This window comes from Caretta caretta, chromosome 25 (assembly GCF_965140235.1).
Source record: "Caretta caretta isolate rCarCar2 chromosome 25, rCarCar1.hap1, whole genome shotgun sequence".
NCBI lineage: Eukaryota > Metazoa > Chordata > Testudines > Cheloniidae > Caretta > Caretta caretta.
Window position 1 is genome coordinate 19,112,499 of NC_134230.1, and position 21,822 is coordinate 19,134,320.

At 60.6% G+C, this 21,822-nt stretch overlaps 1 protein-coding gene across 5 annotated transcripts in view; it reads right to left on the bottom strand.

The window, feature by feature from the left end:
• PIK3R2 (phosphoinositide-3-kinase regulatory subunit 2) overlaps positions 1–21,822 on the bottom strand; it is a 40,488-nt gene that overhangs the window by 5,164 nt on the left and 13,502 nt on the right. For 4 of the 5 annotated variants that reach the window (XM_048830534.2, XM_075123231.1, XM_075123229.1 and 1 more), the window contains exons 2-15: positions 19,039–19,780; positions 9,440–9,532; positions 8,692–8,754; positions 7,136–7,267; positions 6,733–6,934; positions 5,881–5,966; positions 5,314–5,419; positions 4,964–5,062; positions 3,517–3,697; positions 2,521–2,646; positions 1,904–2,046; positions 1,465–1,641; positions 1,036–1,107; positions 127–297 (exon numbers count right to left, since the gene is read on the bottom strand). In XM_048830534.2, the coding sequence (XP_048686491.2) occupies positions 127–297; positions 1,036–1,107; positions 1,465–1,641; positions 1,904–2,046; positions 2,521–2,646; positions 3,517–3,697; positions 4,964–5,062; positions 5,314–5,419; positions 5,881–5,966; positions 6,733–6,934; positions 7,136–7,267; positions 8,692–8,754; positions 9,440–9,532; positions 19,039–19,378 (1,991 nt within the window). In that variant the 5' untranslated portion in view covers positions 19,379–19,780. The remainder of the gene's footprint in view (positions 1–126; positions 298–1,035; positions 1,108–1,464; positions 1,642–1,903; positions 2,047–2,520; positions 2,647–3,516; positions 3,698–4,963; positions 5,063–5,313; positions 5,420–5,880; positions 5,967–6,732; positions 6,935–7,135; positions 7,268–8,691; positions 8,755–9,439; positions 9,533–19,038; positions 19,781–21,822) is intronic. The other variant, XM_075123232.1, reaches the window with a different exon arrangement.

Genomic DNA, 21,822 nt, shown 5'->3' on the forward strand with positions numbered 1-21,822 from the left:
CCAATCAGCCTGTTCTCCCCTGATGGGAGAGCCCAGCAGTCCCTTGCACACCCTGCTTCGGCCGGGCTGGGGCTGGCAGTCGGAGGGAGACCCACGGTGGCCCTGCAAGAGGGGGAGGGAACTCACACCATGGAGCAGGCATAGCAGCCCTTCTGACTGCTCTCGCGGATCAGGAAGGTGCCGTCTCGCTTGCCACACAGCATCTCCTCCGCCTGCACACGGTTGATTTTCCCCACGTACCAGGTGCGCTCCTCATGGTGCGGCAGCTCCTCCTCATCGTCCATCATGGAGTACTGGCTGCAAGACAAGCCCGGGGCTGAGCAGACCCTTCCCCCACAGGGTATGCGCCCACTGCTGGGGGAGGCCAGGCCAGTTCCGCTCCCACACGCAGAGCTACGTTGCTATGCAGGAGACCCCAGCCTAGAGCAGTGCCTCCCCAGCTCCAGCACCTTCCCAAATACCCCCTGGGCCTTTGACCCTTCCCCATGGCTCAGTCCCCAGCCCCCTGCTCCACCAGGCACCCGAGGCACCCAGGGAGCTCTCACGGTAACCTGAGGGAGGCTGACAGCGTCTGGGCCTGGTACCAGCTTTGAGCCCGCAGTCCTCGGCCCCTGCAGCCCACAAGCCACCAGCACAGAGGCAACGTCAGTGCCGACAGAAGCCCCTGAAACACAGGCAGCTGCATCTCCTCCATGTCTCAATACCCCGTGAGAAGGAGCTCTACAGCCTGCCTGGTGAGAGCACAGGGCTGGGGACCGGGAGCTCCTGCTCCCAGCCCAGCACAGCCATCGTCGCGCTGCGTGAGTCCCTGCCCCGCTCTGCGTCTCAGCTTCCCCCTCCGTAGCACGGGGCTGGGACCCGGCGCCGGGGGCTAGCCGTGTGTGCAGTGCTCTGCACTGCAGTAGCAGAGCGAGGCCTCGAGGGGGAAGCAATGCTCGGGCCACTCCTCCACTCAAAGCCAGGCCAGGCTGGAAGGGCTCTCCGAGCAGCCCGCAGCGCCCCATCGCGCTGGGCGCAGTGGGGAGGGACACTTACTCCTCCGTCTCATTCTTGATGCCCAGCCATTCATTGATTTTCTTCTGCCGGGCCCCCTTCTGCGTCAGCCACCTGGGGGAGGAAGACGAGAACTGAGCGATTTGCAGGGCGGGAGAGGAGCAGCTTTTCATTCCGGCCTCCTTCACAAACTGATCCACCAGGGGGCAGAATCCCCCACGGAATGAGCCAAGCAGGCAGGATCGGGCCCAGCTGCCCCTTGAGCTGAGCCCCACAGGGCACAAGGATGGCGTACCGGGGCCAGAGCCCCAAACACGGCTGGACGCCCAGCCAGAAGCCAGCCGGGATCAGTGAGCAGCAAGGACAGATCACAACTGGGGCCACAGAAGGGCCCAGGGGCTGCTTCTTCCCTCACTCTCAGGCCAGAGCCGGGAGCTGGGGCAGGGGGACGGGGCAGGCCGCAGCACCTACACCAGGTACTGGTCCCGAAGCTTGCGCAGCTGCATCAGGTCCGGCTTGAGGCTGTTCATGCGCTTGTCGATCTCCCGGTTCTCTGAGGCCTGTTTCTTCAGGTCCTGCTCCAGCTTCATCTTGCTGTCATGGATCTCAGTGACGCGGGACTTCAGCTTCTCGGAGTTCATCAGGATCCTGCCGGGGAGGGCACAGGAGTTACGAGCTGGGGAGGGGAACCTGGGCCTGATGCTGGAGCCAAAGGGGAAGGGCTGCCGGGCAGCTGCAGTGTGGTAGGGCTGCGGGGTGACAGGAAAATCAGGCAAGCAGTTTGCCTTGCAAAGGAACTAGCCCTGCTCCATTCAGGCTCCGCCCATCCCCGAGGCATCTGAGCACCCACAGCTAGGGCGGAGATTGCCCTGGGGCCTGTGCCCCTGGCAGCGCCAGGCTGGGCCCTCACCGCTGCACCTCCTTCTCATTGCCCTCCCGCCGGAAGCGCTCGATGTACTCCTTGCTGCACTTCTCCTGCGTCTGGCACTGCTCCTCGAAGATCTTGATGGTTTCGTTGAAGGCCTCGATCGCCGTCCTTTTCATCTGCAGCTCCTGGGGGGAGGGGGCACTCTGAGTGAGAGCCGAGAATCGGGGCCCAGCCCAGTCCCCTGCCTTCCCAGCAACGCCCCAACTGCACCCCACCCTGGGCTGCCCAGCAATGGTCTGATCCCCAGCCCAGCCCTCCCAGCCACGCCTCAGCCCCCAGCCGGAACCTTCCTCTGAGGTCCTACAGCCTCTCAGCGAGGTGACTCTGCCAATTCCTCCCCCTTCACCAGCAGGCTGGGTATCTGCACCCCAGCGCAGCTTCCCCAGGGCTCTCCAGGGCCCATATCACCTACAGAGCAGGGCAAGCCAGCCAGAGCTCAGGCCCCACTGGCAGCAAGGAGCCGTGCAAGGTATTACACCCCTGTGCTGGCTGGAGTGCCAGGTAGAACAGGGCGTGCGTGGCCCCAGGGGACCTGCGAGGGAGCCGTGTGGCCCTGGGGAACCCGCGAGGGGAAGGGGGGGCGCGTGGCCCCGGGGTACCTGCGAGGTGCGCGTATACTCCTCGTACAGCAAGTCGTACTCCCGGCTCTTGTCCTGGTATTGCTGGTGATAGACCTTCAGCTGCTCCCCCACGGCCTCCACGCTGTCCTCCTTCACCAGCTGGTCCTGCCACACAGAAGGCCCCAGGGCAAGTCAGAGCTTGGCACTGCCCTCCCACCCACCCCCCACCAGCTATGCGGGCACCGCTGTACTCTCACTGCAGGACGTGGGGCTGGCCCACCATGCCAGCGCTGCCCAGGAGTGAGAGGGCTAGAGGAAGGAGGTGGAGAGAGGCCTGGGGTAGGGCCAGGTTCGGGGGAGCTCCCAGGGCACCAGGAAGGATGAGACAGCAGGGCATTGTGGGGCCCTGTGCCTGCATGCACCGAGCCCCGCCTCTTCCACCCGTGGACAGGACAGAATTACCTGGCAGCGGGAGGCACCCAGAGGCCCCATGGACAGCCCCGGAATATAGGGTCTGCCCACATATCCCTGCTTGCGCCCCTCAGCAGCCTGGCCCAGCCCCCTGCCCCTCCTGTTGCTTGGTCCCCACTGACAAGTGTCCCATTCTCCAGGCCGTGCTCTTGCCCAGGGGATGGTTTGGGCAGCCCCAGCTCCTCCACCCTGGCCACGGCCCCTTGGACATCAGCGTCAGGCTGGGGCCGAGTCCCCCATGGCTCAGGGGATGCAGCTGGGTCGGGAGGAGCGTGTCCCAGGACGCCATGCAAACGTGGCTTCCCTTTCCCCTTACTGGCTCCCTGGCCAATGAGTGTCCCCTGGGCAGCCGGGCCTCGCACGATCCAGGGAGGTGGGAGGATCTGCTGCCAGCTCCGCCAGGGACCTGGAATCCAGCATTTTCCCAAGCCCTTGGCACGGCCACTTGCCATGGCTGGGCCCTATGCTCACATGGACGGCGCTCAGCGTGGGGAGCAGGGCTGGGGCAGCTCCTCCGTATCAGCACCAGCCGTGGGGCTCAGAACCCCCCAGCCCAGGCCTGACCTGCTGGTACTTGGAGATGGGGTACAGCAGCTTGCTGTCCAGCTTGGCGTTGTACTGGGCCAGCGACTCATGCCGGTAATGGTTAATGAGCTCCACCACGGAGCCGAAGGTCAGGGGCTCCGAGAAGCCGTACTTCCCCTCCCGGTGGAAGATCTTGATCAGCTTGTTGTTGCCACCTTTCCTGCGGGGCGGAAGTGGGAGCAGGGAGCAAGCTCAGCGCCAGGCAGAGACCCACTTGTCACATCCCCGGGGGACCAGCTTGGCAGTGACCTGCCCCCGTGTGACGAAGTGGGACTGTTCTTAATGTTTCCTCCGAATATTGTGGGGGTGCCTCAGTTTCCCCTATGCAGTTCTTAAGTATCTAGGTGGTGGGGTAAGGGTGTATGATCATTACAGAGCCCTAGAGGGCAGGTGTGTGCAGAGGTCTGGACACAGAGAATGGCCGACACCCTGTTTCCTGGCCACTGATGGCCTGGGCCCTTCCCCCCCTGCAAGGTGAAAGCTGAAGGGTTGGAGAACAAAGGAATCAGGTGACCACCTGGCCCAGGAAAGGAACAAAGCCCAGAGGAGGAGGGGCTGGAGGGATTTTCAGTTTTGGGGCTGGCTGGGACATGGAGTGAAGGGCAGACGTGGTTGTCTGGCTCACTGCCCCCCAAAATGGACCCAGCTGAGGGTTCCTGTTCTCTGCACCTGCAAGCTCTGTGTTAGACCATGTTCCTGTCATCTAATAAACCTCTGTTTTACTGGCTGGCTGAGAGTCACGTCTGACTGCGAAGTTGGGGTGCAGGACCCTCTGGCTTCCCCAGGAGCCCTGCCTGAGCGGACTCGCTGGGGGAAACACAGGGAGGGGCAGAGGATGCCGAATGCTCCGAGGTCAGACCCAGGGAGGTGGAAGCAGTGTGAGCTGTGTGTCCTAAAGACAGGCTGCTCACAGAAAGGCGACTACCCCAGAGTCCTGACTGGCTTCATGGGGAGCAGTTCCAGAGCATCGCCCAGGGACTCCGTGACACCCCGTGCTCCGGCCATGGCAACCTTCACACTCACTGTGGGGCTCAGAGCACCCAGCACAAGCCTGGCCGACGGGCATCCCCTCAGTCCAGCATCAGGGAGTGATGGAGGCTGGGCACGGGACAAGGATAAGCCCCCCCACTGCCACCCCTTCTGCAGATGCCACACTCCTCCCCTCCCTCACTGCATCATTCCCCCCAGCCCCTCACAGACACCCGGGGCAGCGGGGGAGCCTGTCTGGTCTGGAAGCCGGCAGGCTATCAGTGCTCTACAGCTCGGGGGTGCTGCAGCCCTGCCGCCACGCTGGGGCTCAGAGCCCTAGTCCTGGGGCAGGGAACCGCCGCAAGCCAGGCGCGCACAGTGGGCAGAGCCCAGCCAGTCAGGCGCGTACCTCGGCGTACGGCTAGTGGCCCTGCCTAAGGGGCTTGGGCGCCCTTACCTCAGTGTGAGCGTGTACTCCCCCTGGATCTTACTGGAGGCATCGCGGACCAGGAAGGTGCCATCTGGTGTGTCGCGCAGCTTCTCGTTCACCTCCTCCCTGGGGAGGGGACAGGGCACGCGTGGTCACAGCCGCCAGGGCACGACCCACAGAACCCACCCTCGCCCGTGGGGGGCTGGAGTGTAGGGATTAGTCAGCCTCACCCTGCCCGGCCCCAGCCCCACACATCCCCAAACAGGGGGGCCCCACGCCGTTAGCGGCTCCCGAGGGTGTAATGGCTACCCAGGGGGCACGGGGGGTGCTCTCGCTGGCCCGCTACCCAGAGGAACACGGTGTGAAGAGCCCGGTACCTGGAAATGTCGCCCCAGTACCACTCCGCCTCCTGCAGGGGCGCGCTGCTCCCATTGGCCAGGCTGGCTCCACCGGGCTTCGGCTTCGAGGGCTTCGGAGGCAGAGCTGCAAGAGAGCCAGGTGAGCCCTGGAGCTGGGCTGCGCTCGGGCCCTGCTCCGGCCAGGATTTGCTCGCCACCAGCCCCAGCACCGTGCCACTTGCCTGTCTTGGGCTGCCCCGGCCCAGCTCCAAATGGGCGTCGAACCGCATTGGTGTTGGGGGTGCTGAAGGTGCCACCCCGAGAGCCCTGACGCAGCATCCTCCAGGCAGGACCCACTCCCTTGAGTGCCCCCCCCCCCCAAGCGCCTCCCCGTGCACGGGAGAGACCGTCTCTGCGCCCGTCCCAACTCGGGCCAGTTCAGCGAGTGCCCCGCTCAGTGCCCGTTCTGTGACGGGGGCCGACGGGAACGAACCAAACACACAGCCCTGGCGGGAGGCTGAACAGCCTCCTCCTTCCCAAGTCACACAGGAAGTGAGCAGCAGCCCGGAAGGGCCCCAGGGCGCTGCAGCTTGTGGGGTTCAGTACCTGGCGGCACTTGTTCTGGCTCCGAGTCCTTCACCTGCAGAAGCGTTTCCAGGAAGAGTCCTGAGAAATCGGGGCTCAGCTCTGCACTGCAGGGAGACAGGGACTGGAAATCAGCACCCGGGAGAGATGCCAACAGATCCGGGAAGGAGGCATCGCGGCAGGTACTGAGCCAGAGGGGGATGGGGGTTCATTGCCCCAGCACCCCCCACAGGCTCTAGGGTGCACGCTCAGATGAGCAGTGCAGCATGCTGCATTATCCGGACAGCCTGTAACCCCGGGGTGGGGGGTTGGGACTTCATTCTACTGCCCCCAACTCACCAAGCTAGCAAGGTGCTCCTTGACAGACAGATGCAGGGTCTGCCCCACTTTCTAGTCTCATCTCTGCCTACAACCTGTGGCCCCAGCTCTCCACTCTGGGGGTGAACAGGTACTCAGCTGCGGGATGGAGCTGCCAGAGGCCATGGGGAGGCACTGGCTGTTACAGTTGGGCTTTGCGCCCCTTGCTCATACCAGCAGTTTATTTCCAGCGGGGCTAAGTCAGGGTCTCTTTACAGACCACCAGCGAGGGGCCGACCCCATTTGTCTCCCCTTGATGCTGGTGCAGGAGGCAGCGTGATCTGGGTGTGACAGGGTAAGGTCAGGGGCCACTGTCTGCAAAGTGTCACCATGCAGGACGTCGAGTACAGGGCCCTCAGCCACACTCTGGGCTCCTGCACACCCCTAGCTCAGAGACCCGGCCCACGGCAGCGTGAGCTGAGCTGGCAGGCTGGCTCCTGGGGCAGAGCACCACCAGCCATGTCTTGCTCTCACCCATCTGCCCTCTGGTGAGACGCAAACCCCCAGCCCGCGTACCTGGTGCCAGGCAGCCGGAGCAGCAGAGGGCCGAAGATCTCGCCCAGGGCCCGAGGGTGGAGGCCGTTGCTCTCGGCCTGCTGGGACACCTTCCCCAGGTGGTGGAGCAGGAACTGCAAGGTGAGCAGGTTCTGGAGAGGGACCGCAGGAGACTCCAGCGCCAGCAGCAGCTGCTTCCTGCAGCTCTCTGGCTGCGGGATCTCTGGAGAGAAGCAAGAGACACGCTGGAAGGGCAGGGGCCAGGCCTGCCTCACTCCCCACTGCTCCCAGTGCATACGGGCTGCTCTGTAATCCACCTGCCTCTGTGCACCAGGGTTATCACCAACTGTGCCCTGGAGCCCATCAATACCCTCCCCCACTTCCTGCCCATTAGCTTCCCCACCCCCTGCAGCACAGCCCTTACCCTGCAGGATGCACAGGATCTCGCCATGCACAGATGCCGGGACCACAGGAGCAGGCAGATCCTGCAGGAAGCCTCGCAGCGCCTCACCCAGGGAATGCACGTCGAATGGCTCCACGTCACCCAGCACCCAATCTGCACAGAGCAAACAGACCCTTCCAGCAGGTGCCGGGGCTCACACACGGCAGCCCCCGGCAGCTCTCTGGCCAGCTCAGCTTTGAAGGATGTATCTGGAGTTTCCCCAGCGCGGAACCTGGGGGCACGAGAGACCCCAGAATCCACAACAGTGGCTGCTGCTGGGGCACAGCAAGGGGGTGGCATATGGGCGGGGTCCCTCAAGGCCCAGCACAGGGCAGAGCTGCCAAGGACAGACATGCTCTCTGATTCCCATCCCCAGGGACCCGCGGCATACAGGCCTCGCTGTGACACAGACTGCAGCAGCCCCGCGCCAGCCCTGACAGGAGCCCTGCAAATCCCACGCGGCCCAGTGCAACTCCACTGGCATGAGCACAAAGGCTCGCTACTCTCCTCTCACACCAGAGGACCCTGGAGCTTGGCAGGAGCGGGCGTCGGGCAGGCCAGAGACTCCCTGCCGCAGCTGGTTTAGGGCCTTTGCATTTTTAGACCTCTCCACAAGGAGGAGGATTGGGCAGCCCTGGGGCAACACAGCAGCAGCCACCTCCAGGTGGCTGCACCCCAGTCCGGCGGAGGGCAGGGAACTATCTCCCTGAAGTGGGGGAGGTTTAGATTGGATATTAGGAAAAACTTTTTCACTAAGAGGGTGGTGAAACACTGGAATGCGTTACCTAGGGAGGTGGTAGAATCTCCTTCCTTAGAGGTTTTTAAGGTCAGGCTTGACAAAGCCCTGGCTGGGATAATTTAACTGGGAATTGGTCCTGCTTCGAGCAGGGGGTTGGACTAGATGATCTTCTGGGGTCCCTTCCAACCCTGATATTCTATGATTCTATGAAACCAGGACTCCGAGGGCCCAGCCAAGAGGGCAGCTGGCACAGTGAGATCAGCTGCCATGGTAGCTGCACGTGCAGGAAGTGAGCAAACACAAGTGACATGGCTGAGCTGATCTCTGGCTTATTCGTGGTTTGGGACAGCCTGGAGCTGAGGAAGCAGCATTTAGCCCTTTGCCAGGGGAGCGTGGGAGCATGGCCATCAACACAGAGTTGACTGGGGAGGGGACCGGGCTCACCACACTCAATGTGTAGCAGGAGATCCAGGAGGAGCTGGCTTGCGACATCAGCTCCATGCCCCGCAACCAAAGAGCGGAACTCGTGTCCATGTTCCCTTGCACAAGACTCCTCCTCCTCCTGCCAAACTGCAGGAAAGTGCAACCGCCTCGGAAGCGACACTTGCTGGCTTCCCTTACATGCAATGACACCAACACAGCAAGACGGGCCCGTCCTTTACCGCTGCTGGGGAGTTACCACTTGCCGAGGACAGAAGACAAGCTTGGCCTGCATTTCATTACTGCTGGCACGGTCACGTCCACTAATCTCATCCATCTGACCCAGCTCGCCTCCCCTCCGTACAGAACTGGTTCTTACCGGTCTTCAGCGCTTGTCTCAACTCCGAGCCAGACGTCCTGTATAACATCTCACTGTCTAAGCCTGTGGGAAGTGCAGGACGGTTTATGTTAGCTCTGTGAATAGAGGCAGCCACTTCAGCAGTGCTGATAATCTCTGAGCTGCAGCCACAGCAGTTATTAACCCAAGGGAGCTACAGCCCTGCGGCAGGAACGCTAGCTCCATTCCCTGCCCACCAGCCATGTCCTGATCTGCAGACTCACGTCAGCTGAACCGGGGCTAACCAGCCTTGGATCAGGCTGTTTTAACAGACTCCAGAGACAGAGCATTTGCTGTTTCCCCGAGGTGATGGCACAATCCGTTAGGAAACCCAGCCTAAGTCCTGGCCTCCAAACAACTAGCCGCCCGCCAGCCCTGGACTAGCACAGGGTTCCTGGGCCAGCGGCCGCCAAGGTGGGCCAAGGGTCACTGCCTGAACTTGCTGCGTATAGCTAGTCCCATGGCGAGTTCATGCTGAGGTGGCACCAGCCGGGCTGACAGGACACAGACTAAACCCATCCTGATAATGAGAACTTGCCAGGCTGCCAGGGTGTCCGGCTTCACGGCTCCCTGCCGCCTGCCAGGCACTCCCGGCCCCGCTTTCCAGCAGCTCAGTGGAGTAGCTGTGCCCGGAGGGAGCCCTGGCAGAGAAGGGGTTAACAATGGATGTTGCCCCTTTGCTACCTCACACGGGGGCTCAGGACACCAGCCCCCTCCCCTCCCCTCTCACCTTTCTTCTCAATGGCTTCCACCAGCCTCAGCAGAAGCGGGGGCGCGACTTCAGGGGGGGTGAACTGCTCCGCCAGGTCCGGGAGGAGCCATGCTGATGGAGACAGCAGGGGAGAGCAGGCAGTTAGAGCCCATGTAGCACCCGACAGCCAGAGGCTGAGGCCACAGGACTGATTCTGACTGCCTGGCTCACTTCCAACCCACCGCACAGGCTTGCTGGGCCCGCAGCCAGGTTGCCTCCCCATTGGGGAGGGGCGGCCCCCACACTCCAGCACACAGGAGCAGGTCAGCAGCTGGCTCGTTCAGCAGGGACTCAGCAAGCCAAGGTACCACAGCCCACCCGGTGCCCTGGGGGCAAGCCCTTGGGTCAGGGAGCTTCTCCTCCTGCCTGTCCAGGACCTGGCGCAACCAGGCACTGATTCTGGCTGGCCTCATGCTAGCAGTGAGCCAAGGGCCTGGGAGGTGCCCCCGCCCGCCGATGGAGGGCTGGGGGAAGGATGGCAGGGAGGGCCCCCAGGGTGGGGCTGGTGCTCAGGGGAGGGCTAAGTTACTTTCCACTCAGGGCAGGCTGACTTGGGGCAGGGGGAGGAGAGAGGGGCCATGTGGAGCCAGAGCTGCTCCAGCCTCTTCCTGGCAGAGAGCAATGCTACAATTCTTTTGCAAGCAGGGATATAATTTCCTGAAGCTCAGGCGTTTAGGAAGCGGTGGCGAGGCATGTACGCACCCCGCGACAGAACCAGACTGGACCCGACACTCAGAGGAACCAGCCCCATTGTGTCGCTGACTAAGCACAGCCCAGGCTGGGTCTGGGTCAGACCCCAGGCCAGCTGACCCTCAGGGTGCGGTTTGCGTCTCTCCCGGTAGCCAGGGCTCACTGGTGGGAAGTTTTAATCTCGCAAAATTATGCAATGGCAGGAGGGAGGGGGACGTACTGGGGAAGGATAAAACCCTCCCCTACTTCACTCCTTAGAGCCATGAGCCCTGCGAGAATTAACCCAGTCCCAGCCAAGGGGGAGAGAGACTCATGAACTCCTGCCAGACTGACCCAACCAGGCACAGGAAGGGTTAATGCAGCATCCAAACCTTCCAGGCCCAGATCTAGTGCCTGGCCCTGGCTGCTAAGGGGGGGCTTGGCGGATCTGGGGAGTGGGGGGGAGGAGCTGGCTGCAGGGAGCCAGGCTTAATCCTCAGATCCAGAGAGAATGCCATGTCAGCACATTCCTGCCCTTGATTGCTTGTTAAACATGGAAACTGGCCCTTTGCCTCCTGCAGGCAGCAGCGCCAGTGTCCCCTGCAGGAACTGCTACTCAGCACTCCCTGCAGAGACCCAGGCCCAGGTCCCCCCTCACCCTTCCCAGAGGCTGGAGGATCAGTCAGGAGACCCCCACCCCCCTGCCATGACCGCAGATACCAATTGATCATACGACTGCTACACACACACCAAGGTCCTGCTTCAGGCTACGGCTGCACTGTAGGGTTCCAAGACTGTCCCTGCTTCTGCTTAGTGTCTGGACTGTAGCTAACAGGAGCCTGTCTCCACACACATGCTCAGCAGCGAGCCAGGAAACCCTGCTCCAGTGCTATGCTTGGGCACGTTAATCGCGATGTCTGCTGGGTACGCAGAGGGGTCACACCATGCCAATTTGCCAGCTCCCAGAGAACTGATGTCTGGAACCTCCCTCTTCAGTGTGGAAGCAGGCCACGGAGATTACAGGTCTCAGCGTGAAATCCCCAAGCACGCTGGGCCCTGCAGCGGTGCTGGACCGCCCGGCCACATCAGGGATGCAAGCAGAAGGCTGCTGAATTGCAGGCCCTGCAGCTGCGTGGCACAGCCATCCCAGGGCCAAACAGCGCGTTACCGTAGGGCTTCTTCTTTCACATAAGAAAAGGCCCCATGGGCAGGGCTCTGGGAACGAAGCTGGTTACAGATGAAGAACACAGTGACTATTTGGGAACATGCCCATCACAGTCACTGAGTCAGAACCTGGGTGTGTCAGGATGTTTGCCAGACCCGAACACACTTCCACAGGCTCCCAGCCCATCCAGACTATGGGGGCTAGTGCTTGGCTTCACCCAGTCTGTTACTGTTACGAGCTCCATGAACAGCAATCAGAGCTCTCTGGCTCCTCACTCCTGGACCCGGGAAGCATCAGGGCTAGAAATGGGAGATTTAGACCCATGGGAAAGCTGGATTCTGCAAGATGTAGGGGCTTTAAGGCACTGCCCGCCTTCCCTCAGTGCACCCACATGCTGCTGGCGCCAAACGAGCCTCGGCCCCATGGCCAGGGTTACTGGCAGTCCCAGACAAGCTATTGTGTTCTGTGCACGAATGCTAAGCTGTGACGAAGTGGGACTGTTCTTAATGTTTCCTCTGAATAGTGTGGGGGTGCCTCAGTTTCCCCCAGGCAGTTCTTAAGTATCTAGGGGGTGGAGTAAGGGTGTATGATCATTGCAGAGCCCTAGAGGGCATGTGTGTGCAGGAGTCTGGACACAGAGAATGGCCGACACCCTGTTTCCTGGCAACTGATGGCCTGGGCCCTTCCCCCCCTGCAAGGTGAGAGCTGAAGGGTTGGAGAACAAAGGAATCAGGTGACCACCTGGCCCGGGAAAGGAACAAAGCCCAGAGGAGGAGGGGCTGGAGGGAGTTTCAGTTTGGGGCTGGCTGGGACATGGAGTGAAGTGCAGACGTGGTTGTCTGGCTCACTACCCCCCAAAATGGACCCAGCTGAGGGGTCCCGTTCTCTGCACCTGCAAGCTCTGTGTTAGACCATGTTCCTGTCGTCTAATAAACCTTCTGTTTTACTGGCTGGCTGAGAGTCACGTCTGACTGCGAAGTTGGGGTGCAGGACCCTCTGGCTTCCCCAGGAGCCCCGCCTGAGCGGACTCGCTGTGGGAAGCGCACGGAGGGGCAGAGGATGCTGAATGCTCCGAGGTCAGACCCAGGAAGGTGGAAGCTGTGTGAGCTGTGTGTCCTGAAGACAGGCTGCTCACAGAAAGGCGACTGCCCCAGAGTCCTGACTGGCTTCATGGGGAGCAGTTCCAGAGCATCGCCCAGGGACTCCGTGACAACTGGTGGCAGCGGTGGGATGTACTGCACCCCATGGATGGCGCTTCCTGCAGTAAGTGACTGGGGAGCAGTAACACGAAGGGGGATTGCCGAGGACTAGGCCTGCTGAAGGCTCAGAGAGGAGCGGTTTCGGGGGGCGGTTAACCCCTGGGAGTGTGTGACCAGCGAGAAGGACTGTGCAGTAGCAGGGTTCCCCTGGGGATTGCAGCAAGCAGTCCAAGGGGCGGAGGAGTCTGCAGCTCGACCCTGGCAAAGAGGTGGTGACCTCGAGAAGGGCTGGCACACTAGGGGTTCTCCCTGGAAACCGTGGGGAGCTGAGAACACACGGGCCTGTGAGTCCACAACAACTTGGGAGGAGCGGAGTGATGGCCTGTCACCGTCTCCTTAAGAAGGACATTGTAACCCTGTGCAAAAAGAGAGGGTTGAGCGTTGGAAAGTGCACCAAAGCAGAGTTAATCGTGCAGCTGGAGGAGGATGACCGCTCTAAGGAACAGATTCCTGACCCCAACTGGGGCTATAGCAGGATCTGGGAGCAGCTGAAGCGGGAGCCAGGCATCGCCAAGACTCCTGTCCCCGACCAGACGAGGGTCTTCACGATCGGGTTCCCCATCGGGGGATCGAGACGGACGGGATTGGAGCTGAGTCTGAGAGAGCAAGAGGACTGTGAGAGACAGCGAGAGCCCGAGAAAGAGCTGCAGAAGCAGCAGCAGCATGAACTGGCGGTGGGGGAGCGGAGAGGCCTAGGGGACCCCTCAGGGGTGAGTGGGGATAGACCCCGGGGGGCCAGTTCCGCAGGGAACCTCGAGACTAAATTGCTGCCCCTGGTTAAGGGGGGGGGTTTGGATGCCCACCTCACTGCCTTTGAGCAGGCTGGCGATTTGAACCAAGGGGACCCTGCGGAAAAGCCCCGGTGTCTAGCTCCCTTGCTGGGTCCCAAGGCCTTAGACTCCGTCAGCCAGATGGTTGGGGATGTGGACAGGCTCCCACTCCTGACCCCAACCTATATGTCTGTGTGGAGTTTCCTGGGGCCAGGCCCCCCGGACCTCCAGTGGGAGCAGAAGGTGATGGTCAATGGGGAGACATTCTTGGGGTGGCCAAAGGGCATGGGCTGCATAAACCTTCCCACATGCGGCCTGCAAGTGCTATCGACCACCCCTGACCTAAGGGAGGGCGTGAAACTGGAAGGGCCTGGTGTAACTCCTACCAAGGAATGGGAGAGATGCTGGGGCATCCATGGGAATGTTGGTGGCTTCGAACTTCCCCAGGTCACCGGCTAAAGTGACCCCGCTCAGTTCGATCTCGAAGGGGGGAGAGATGTGACGAAGTGGGACTGTTCTTAATGTTTCCTCTGAATAGTGTGGGGGTGCCTCAGTTTCCCCCAGGCAGTTCTTAAGTATCTAGGGGGTGGAGTAAGGGTGTATGATCATTGCAGAGCCCTAGAGGGCATGTGTGTGCAGGAGTCTGGACACAGAGAATGGCCGACACCCTGTTTCCTGGCAACTGATGGCCTGGGCCCTTCCCCCCCTGCAAGGTGAGAGCTGAAGGGTTGGAGAACAAAGGAATCAGGTGACCACCTGGCCCGGGAAAGGAACAAAGCCCAGAGGAGGAGGGGCTGGAGGGAGTTTCAGTTTGGGGCTGGCTGGGACATGGAGTGAAGTGCAGACGTGGTTGTCTGGCTCACTACCCCCCAAAATGGACCCAGCTGAGGGGTCCCGTTCTCTGCACCTGCAAGCTCTGTGTTAGACCATGTTCCTGTCGTCTAATAAACCTTCTGTTTTACTGGCTGGCTGAGAGTCACGTCTGACTGCGAAGTTGGGGTGCAGGACCCTCTGGCTTCCCCAGGAGCCCCGCCTGAGCGGACTCGCTGTGGGAAGCGCACGGAGGGGCAGAGGATGCTGAATGCTCCGAGGTCAGACCCAGGAAGGTGGAAGCTGTGTGAGCTGTGTGTCCTGAAGACAGGCTGCTCACAGAAAGGCGACTGCCCCAGAGTCCTGACTGGCTTCATGGGGAGCAGTTCCAGAGCATCGCCCAGGGACTCCGTGACATAAGCCATGCCCATTAGTGTGCCATCCAGACTGCAACCTGGGGCTGCTGCAGAGACTCTCCCAGGGCAAGCCCTGCCCTCAGCTCCTGGCCTGTGAGGTGCAGGCAGGCCCAGCGACTCACCACATGTGAGAAAGACTCAAGATTCCTGGCTACAAGCTCTCATGCTCAGGAGCTATGAATGCAGGGTCACAGTAGGGCTCGTCTCTCTGGCCCTCCTGGGCACCCAGGCTCCCTGCATTCAGCTGAAGCAGTCACCAGGTAGGTCCAGAGCTGCAGCGTCACCCCGAGCCCAAGCTACACAAGGCTCCTCCCTCTGGAGTCCTTCCAGGCGGTGGGTCCTGGCTGGCTGAGGACCCGCCTCCTGCAGCCATCAGCATTGCAGCAAGGGCGGAGGGGGGCACTCCCACACACAGTCCCTAGCCAGAAACGCTCACTGCCCGCCAGGACATAGCCACACTGAGCCCTGGGCATTCACCTGGGGCAGGGCGGCTGCTTAGAGGATCCTGGGGTGGCTGCCACTTGTCACCTGGTTGCCCATTTCAGACACTGGTCCCTCGCCCCAGACCAGGAACTGCTTGTGACCCTTCATCTGGGCTCCTTGGCTAAGCTTTAAGGCCAGGAGGGGAGAGAGGGGCAGCCCCCAACCGTGCCCGTTGTGTTCTCAGGAAAGAGGTCAGCGCAGCTCTCCAGTCGCTCAGTACTGTGTCTCTGCAGGGCTCTTTGTAAGGGGCTAGTTCAGTCCAGGAGGGCACTGCAGTCCTGCCAGCTGCCTACGACAGAACGTGGGACAGGCAGAGACCAAGTGCCCAGGCTGGGTGGCACTAAGTGGGCTCTGGGGTGGTGACCCCAGGGGGGGCTCTGCTCTGCAGCCCCACAACACCTGAACTCCTGCGACACCGACAGGTTACCCTCTGCACTCACAATGAGGATGCTGCCAATGGTGCCACTAGACCCGATACGCAGACTTCAGAGGCGTCTCCACCGTCATGCCCGTGCCGGAATCCTCTCAAGAGTCCAATGTGCCCCGGAGACGTTTGTTGGCACCTGACCGTTTCCAAAGCTGCTGTGAATCTTGCAGGGACCCCACTAATGTTACCGAGCCCACCACTCTGGGGCAGGCCTCAGGAGACAGGATGCAGTGCTCACATTCCAGTCCCCGACGCTCCCAATCCCAGATGTGAGGGTGAGTGAAAAGCAAGAAGGGAGAGTTGCAGTGGAGATCAGGCAACACAAAGGAGCCTTAAAGTGGGTACACACAGCTCCCCAAGGCCATCCCTGCGCAGGGATCTCCCCCAATTGCATGGAGAAGGTGCAGGGGTTCTGCTCCCAGCCCTCAGCATAGGGGGCACAGCCACAGTCTGCTGCATTGCAGCTTTCTCTGCTCACCTAGGCAATTATGGGCCGCAGAAAGCAGTGTAACTCAGAGCCCCCTCGGGGCTGCTCTACTGGGGGGGTCAGGCCTTGCACAGCCATAGAATACATGGAGCAAGTGAAAGGCAGGTTAAAGCCCCCATCCCCCACTGAAGTGCAGGGATGGCGTCACTGGGAATCACGCCCAGGGGCTATTAATCTCATCAAATGGCTTAAGAACAGGGCTGCATCACTGAGGGGCCTTCTGGAGGCGCTCTAAGGAGGAATGTGCATCAGGCTGCAGCACGGCTCAGGGCCGGAAGCCTACGGACTCTGGGGAGCTTGGCACAGCCCAGGCCGCTGCCAGAGAGAGCCAGACCTAGTGCTGCTGGGGACTGCACAAGGCTCCCAGAGCGACTGGAAGGGCTCAAGAGGGCAACTGCAGAGACTCCCCACGTGGCCGGCCTGGAGTGTGCTGCTTCAGAAAGCAGCAGCCGCCAGCATCTCCAGGCTGGGGAGGGACCACGGCGGCTCACACGGCAGCAGCGGAAACATTCCCGAGGTACCCTTTCCGCACGCGCGCCTCACAGACCGCAAACACCGGCTAAGCCACCTCACTCCGGGGGCTGCCGCTCACACCAGATGCAGTGTGACGAAAACAGCCCCCTTATCTCCTTGCTACCACCAAAGCCCCTGTGCCCATGAGCGCCTTTCACCCCAAGTCACTTATCCTCTCCCCACAGCCACGCCTCACACAGGTGCAAGTTGGGGGGCGGGGGTAAGGGGCTTGTCCACCCTGAGCCAGTGGCAGAGCTGGAACAGAGCCCAGGAATCCCGGCTCCAAGCCCCCAGCTCCAGCCCCCCACAGTACAATTACCGAGATGGTTAATGAGCAGACGACGGGGCTCCGCAGTGATGCGACGCGTGCCCAGCACAGCCACGACAGACCAATCCTACCACAGCCTCTTCCTAAAGACGGATTTCTCACAAGATGTTTGTCTCAATCTCCAACCATTTGCCCCGCCCTGCTGGGCATAAAATGCCCTCGCAAGTCTGAAATGAGTCTCCCTTTGCAGAGCTGCTCACCAGGGGAGGAGGAGGAGGATATGAACGGCCCCTTTAGAGTGCAAGGGGAATTTCAGAGCTGCTTCCCCGGACCTTCCTTCACCTTCCTGTCTCAACTCAAATACAGCCCCATGCTGAGATGTGGAGAGCAGCCAGAGCTCCCTGGATCTGGGCGCACACGCTCTCTTCTGGCTACAGGCTGGGGCCAGCCCGAGGGGACGCGTCAGAGCGCCGGCCGAGTCCTGGTCCTCAAAGGATCCAGCACTCCCCGGTCTGGAGGCACGGGCCGTATTTCTGGCCCCTTTTCCAGCCAGAATAGGCCAGGAGTTTGATCCCGTACATTCCACCCCATCGCACAGCACCAGCCAGCACCCCTGGGCTGACCTGCTCGTCCGGCGCGGAGCGCAAGGGCCATCTGGCCGAGCGCACCTCCACCAGGCCTGCTGGGGACAGGGAGGCCGCGCTGCCTCACGAGGAGAGCGAGGCCTGCGGGCCAATGAGGCCAGCACACCCGACGTGGAACGAGCCCTGGGTTGGAGGGAAGCCCGTGGACCTGCAGCTTGCGAGCAGGAGTCATCGGGCCACGGATCTTTCTCCTGCCACCCAGAGCCGCACGTCCCCTGCCCACACAGGCGCTGCTGGCAGAACAGAAGCAGCTTCGCGGAACGGGGCAGCACCCAGCGCATGGAAAGGCAGCGCTCCGAGGGTCAGCGGGAACCTGAATTCCTGCTGCAGGGGGTGTTGTCCCCCATGCCCCTTCCTGCGCCCTCACCCCAACGAGACATGCTCTGCTGCACCATGGGGGCCCACAGCTGCTCTACTCTTTCCCCCACACCGGACCCCCGCCTTCCCCGTCCTCCTCCCCCCCCGCTGGACCCCCCCACCTTCCCTGTCCTCCCCCCTCTACACTACCTTCCCCTCCACCTCCCCCCCCACCGGACCCCCGCCTTCCTTGTCGTCCTCCCCCGATACCGCCTTCCCCCCCGCTGGACCCGCACCTTCCCTGTCCTCCCCCCCGACCCCACCTCCCCCCCCCGCAGGACCTCCATCTACCCCATCCTCCTCCCCCCACACCGCCTTCCCCACCCCCACAGTTGGGGCCTCGCCAGGATTAACAGAAAAACTTCCTTCTGTGCTCTTGGCAAGACACAGAGCAGCATGGTCAGGTCGTACAGCCCTGCACGCCCGGGCATGCACACTGTGCCCATGCCCGGAGTGTGCCATCACAGTCCTCGTGTGCAGGGCCCTCGCACACAGACAGCACTGCATGGGGCAGGACATGCTGCCTAGGGGCTCCAGGGGCTGGCCAACTGCCCTGCACTGGGTGGCTGGGGCACACTACGGCTGACCAAGTTCAAACGCAGCTGAAAACCACGGGGGGGGGGGTGACTCACGACTGGCTGGGCAGCGTACTCAGGACAGCCTGGTCAGAGAGGCTATTTAGCACCTGCACAAACTCAAGGCCAGGGGGCTGGGTGCACACGACGGCTCCTGTGGCTGGCATGGGATGCAGGTGCAGCAGCACTGGGAGGGAGGGTGCTTCAGCAGGATGGAAATCCATCCCAGGACTTGCATCTGACACAGCCCCCCTTGGATGCCTGCATCTCTGGGCCTGTCTGGGATTAGAGGCCACGGGGTGAGGGAAAGAGCTCACATGATACCACCCAGCCTGCGCTGTGAGAGTAAAACCGCAGCTGAGCAACAGCGGCAGGGGGGGCCCAGCCCACACCTCCCCAAAGGTGGGGATTTTATCACGAATGCATCTACACTATCAGCGCCTCCAGCAGGCTCCACACAAGCGGATTAACCTTCAGCAGCCCTGGAAGGCACAGTCTCAATTTGCTAAGGGGGGCGGGGCAGGGGGTTGAGCACATGAGGGCCTACAGCTGGGACTGGAACCCAGGAGTCCTGGCCCCCTGCCTGCTGCTCTAACCACTAGAGCACCCCACAGCATGTTCCACTCTCAACCTCACTGGGGAGGAGGAGCCTCTGCGGGCCAGGAGGAGGCAGAGAAGCCGTACTTCCTTATACCTTCACCTTAGTGAGACCCTGCTGCGCAGGGCAGGGCTTACCTTGCTCCAGCATCTCCTGCATGCGGGAGGTGCTGGCCCCAGGAGTCGCTGGCAGCGGTCTCTGCACCCTGGGTCTCTGGGAAGGGAGGGAGATTTTCACGGGCCCAATGTACTCCACATAGGTGCCAGGGAAATCCCCTTTCTGCTTGGTGCGCTCATTGATGCCTGGGATCCACCCAATCTGGTTGGGCGTCTGCTCGTCTCCATCTTTGAAGCCCAGGGCCTGCAGGGCTCCTTTGCTCACCACCAGGACGTCCCCGGGGAGCAGGTCGATGTCCTCGTCACGCTCTTTGCAGTACTGGTAGAGTGCGCGGTACTGAAAGCCCTCGGTGCTGCCCATCTTCTCTGCTGCACAGGGCAGCTGGTGCCGGGGCCAGCTGCTCGGGACGTGGAGAGGCGGGGAGGGGGCTCAGGCACTGCTCTCGCCCTGCACCATTCTTTGTGGGTTTAACATCTTTGCACGAGCCAGGATGAGCAAAGCCTGGTGAGGACAGCCCCGCCCACGCACGCTGCAGTGCAGCCCCTTTTCCTTAACTTGAAGCCACGATTCAACCAAATGATGGAGCAGAGGGAGAATGCGACGAACATAATCCAGCACTCGTGACTGGGCATGCAGCAAAGAAAGGGGCAGCTCAGGGCTCCGCAGTCCTAGAAGGGGGCAGGTGTGTCAGGGTCCGTAGGGCGAGGGGACAGCGTGTTTCCAGCCAAGCATGGTGTGTGCTCCCGCTTCTCTTCCCAGAACCTGGAAGGGGGAAGAACGAGGGTCTGTTAGGTCATGGCCAAATGCTCCAGAGCATGGCCCTTCCTGTCATGCCCCCAACATCCAAACGGCTCCCGCCATGCTAACCACTTCAGTAAAACAAACTCCAGGCACTAGGCAATCAAGTCAGTCCCTTACTGACACCTGGATCCCAAGCACAGGAACATCAGAGCATGGGACTGACTTGCTCCATAAACTGCAAAAGCGTGAGAGAAGCCCCTGCTCACTGCAGGATCACTCTGTTGCCTGGGACTTGCAACCCCAAGGTAACTGCAAGACAAAGAGAACACAGGGCCTTGTTTGCCTGTCTGCAGTTTGCTCTCTTTGATAGCACTTTGTGGAAAGTAATTCATTGTTTTCCTGTTTGCATGATCTTTTACACAGCAACGTTTACAAACAGATAAAGGAGCCCTCCAAGCCACCCAGAACCTGACACCAATTTCCTTCTTGTGTCAAACGGAATACACGTTTCACAAATGTATGTTTTCCTGTGCACTAAGAAATCTCTGGAGATCACCACCACGAAGGCCTGGCCTACACAGAAAAGTTACATCGACATAGCCACAGCCGTAGCTATGCCAACCTAACCCCCAGTGCAGATGGGGTTGTGTCAGCAGAACAATTCTTCCACCGAACACCTGGAAAGGTGGATCATCACCGGTGATGGAAAAACCCCTTTCATCACTGTCGGGCATCACCACGCTAGGGTGCTACACCAGTCCAGCTGCAGGGTCCAGAGCGTAGACGTGGCCTAAGTCTCTGCACCTGTAGTCTACAGGCTCAGCAAATGCCTGGCAGCTGCCACACAGAAGAGGTTCAAAGATTAGGTTGAAGCAAAACCACTTCTGCTGCTGGATACCTAGTGCAGGCGAGTGCCTGCGATGTGGGGGAGAGGAGATTTTTCTTGGACAGAGAAAGGTGAGGGGGGAGGGAGTTAGGAAGAAATGAATTGTTAACGCCCTCAACTCTACTCAAATTTGAGAGCCATCAGTTGCCTTTAAGTGATTCAAAAATACAAAGAGCAGAAGAACATGGGGCCTGCCTGACCCACAAAGCAGCCAAAAGGAACAAACTTTTAACAGCATTTTAATTTGGAGAGAATAGATGTCAATCATTTGAGTCCAATGAGAAACAATGGCATGCCCACACACCCGTACAGCACTTCCAACCAGCTGTGCCCAAGCTTCCCATTTGACTCCGCTTCCCTCGGGGTAAGACGCGGCGTTTCTACAGGACATGCAGCTGAATCAAAACCGATAGTGGCACTAGAATGTCTGCAGCTACCGAGAGCAGTTCAAATCGGAATTCCTCCAGTCTTCAATGTCTTTGGGAATTCCAGATGCCATTCCTATTAGCTACTCAAGCTGCTTTTGAGAGGTCCATGCCAGAAGCCATCTGACACTAGCTCCATCTTCCTCTTGCAGCCACCCCCAGGAGCAGGTCGGGTTATCTGCATGCACACAACCTGGGCAGGGAGGTAAAGTTACAGTGCTGTGTAACTCAGGGGTGTTCGTATTGGCCACGTTATTGAGCTACCTAAACAGGAAAGCAACACAACAGATCTAGATAAGCATCCTTCAGCATCCAACTGAAAGACAAAGGGGCAGCTGTTAGCATCAAGGATCCTGCCTCTGACAAGGCTGGTTTTGCCAAAGCTGGAAGCCTGGTACACAGAAGAACCCTAAAGGGTTAAAAGCCCCTCTCAGGCAAGGAAGGGGCCAGGCAACAGCTCCGTGTCCAGTCTGGTGGCTTCAAAATGCTTTGGTTCTAGCTAAGGACCGCTGTGCTTGGCCACCGTATGAACCACGGGCAGTGCTCCCGGTGGGAAGAGAGCTGCAGGGTCTCAGCCAGCGATCGCAGGGGACTGCAGCCCAGGGCCTGGCCAAGCATGGCAGAATTATGGGATCCCACCACAAAGGGGGTGTGCTCCAGCTGGGAGGGGGCAGAGGGGCAGCTACCCAGTAAGTGGGATAACTACTTGAGTCCTTGCATCAATACGTTTCCTGGCACAAGCTAAATGAAGC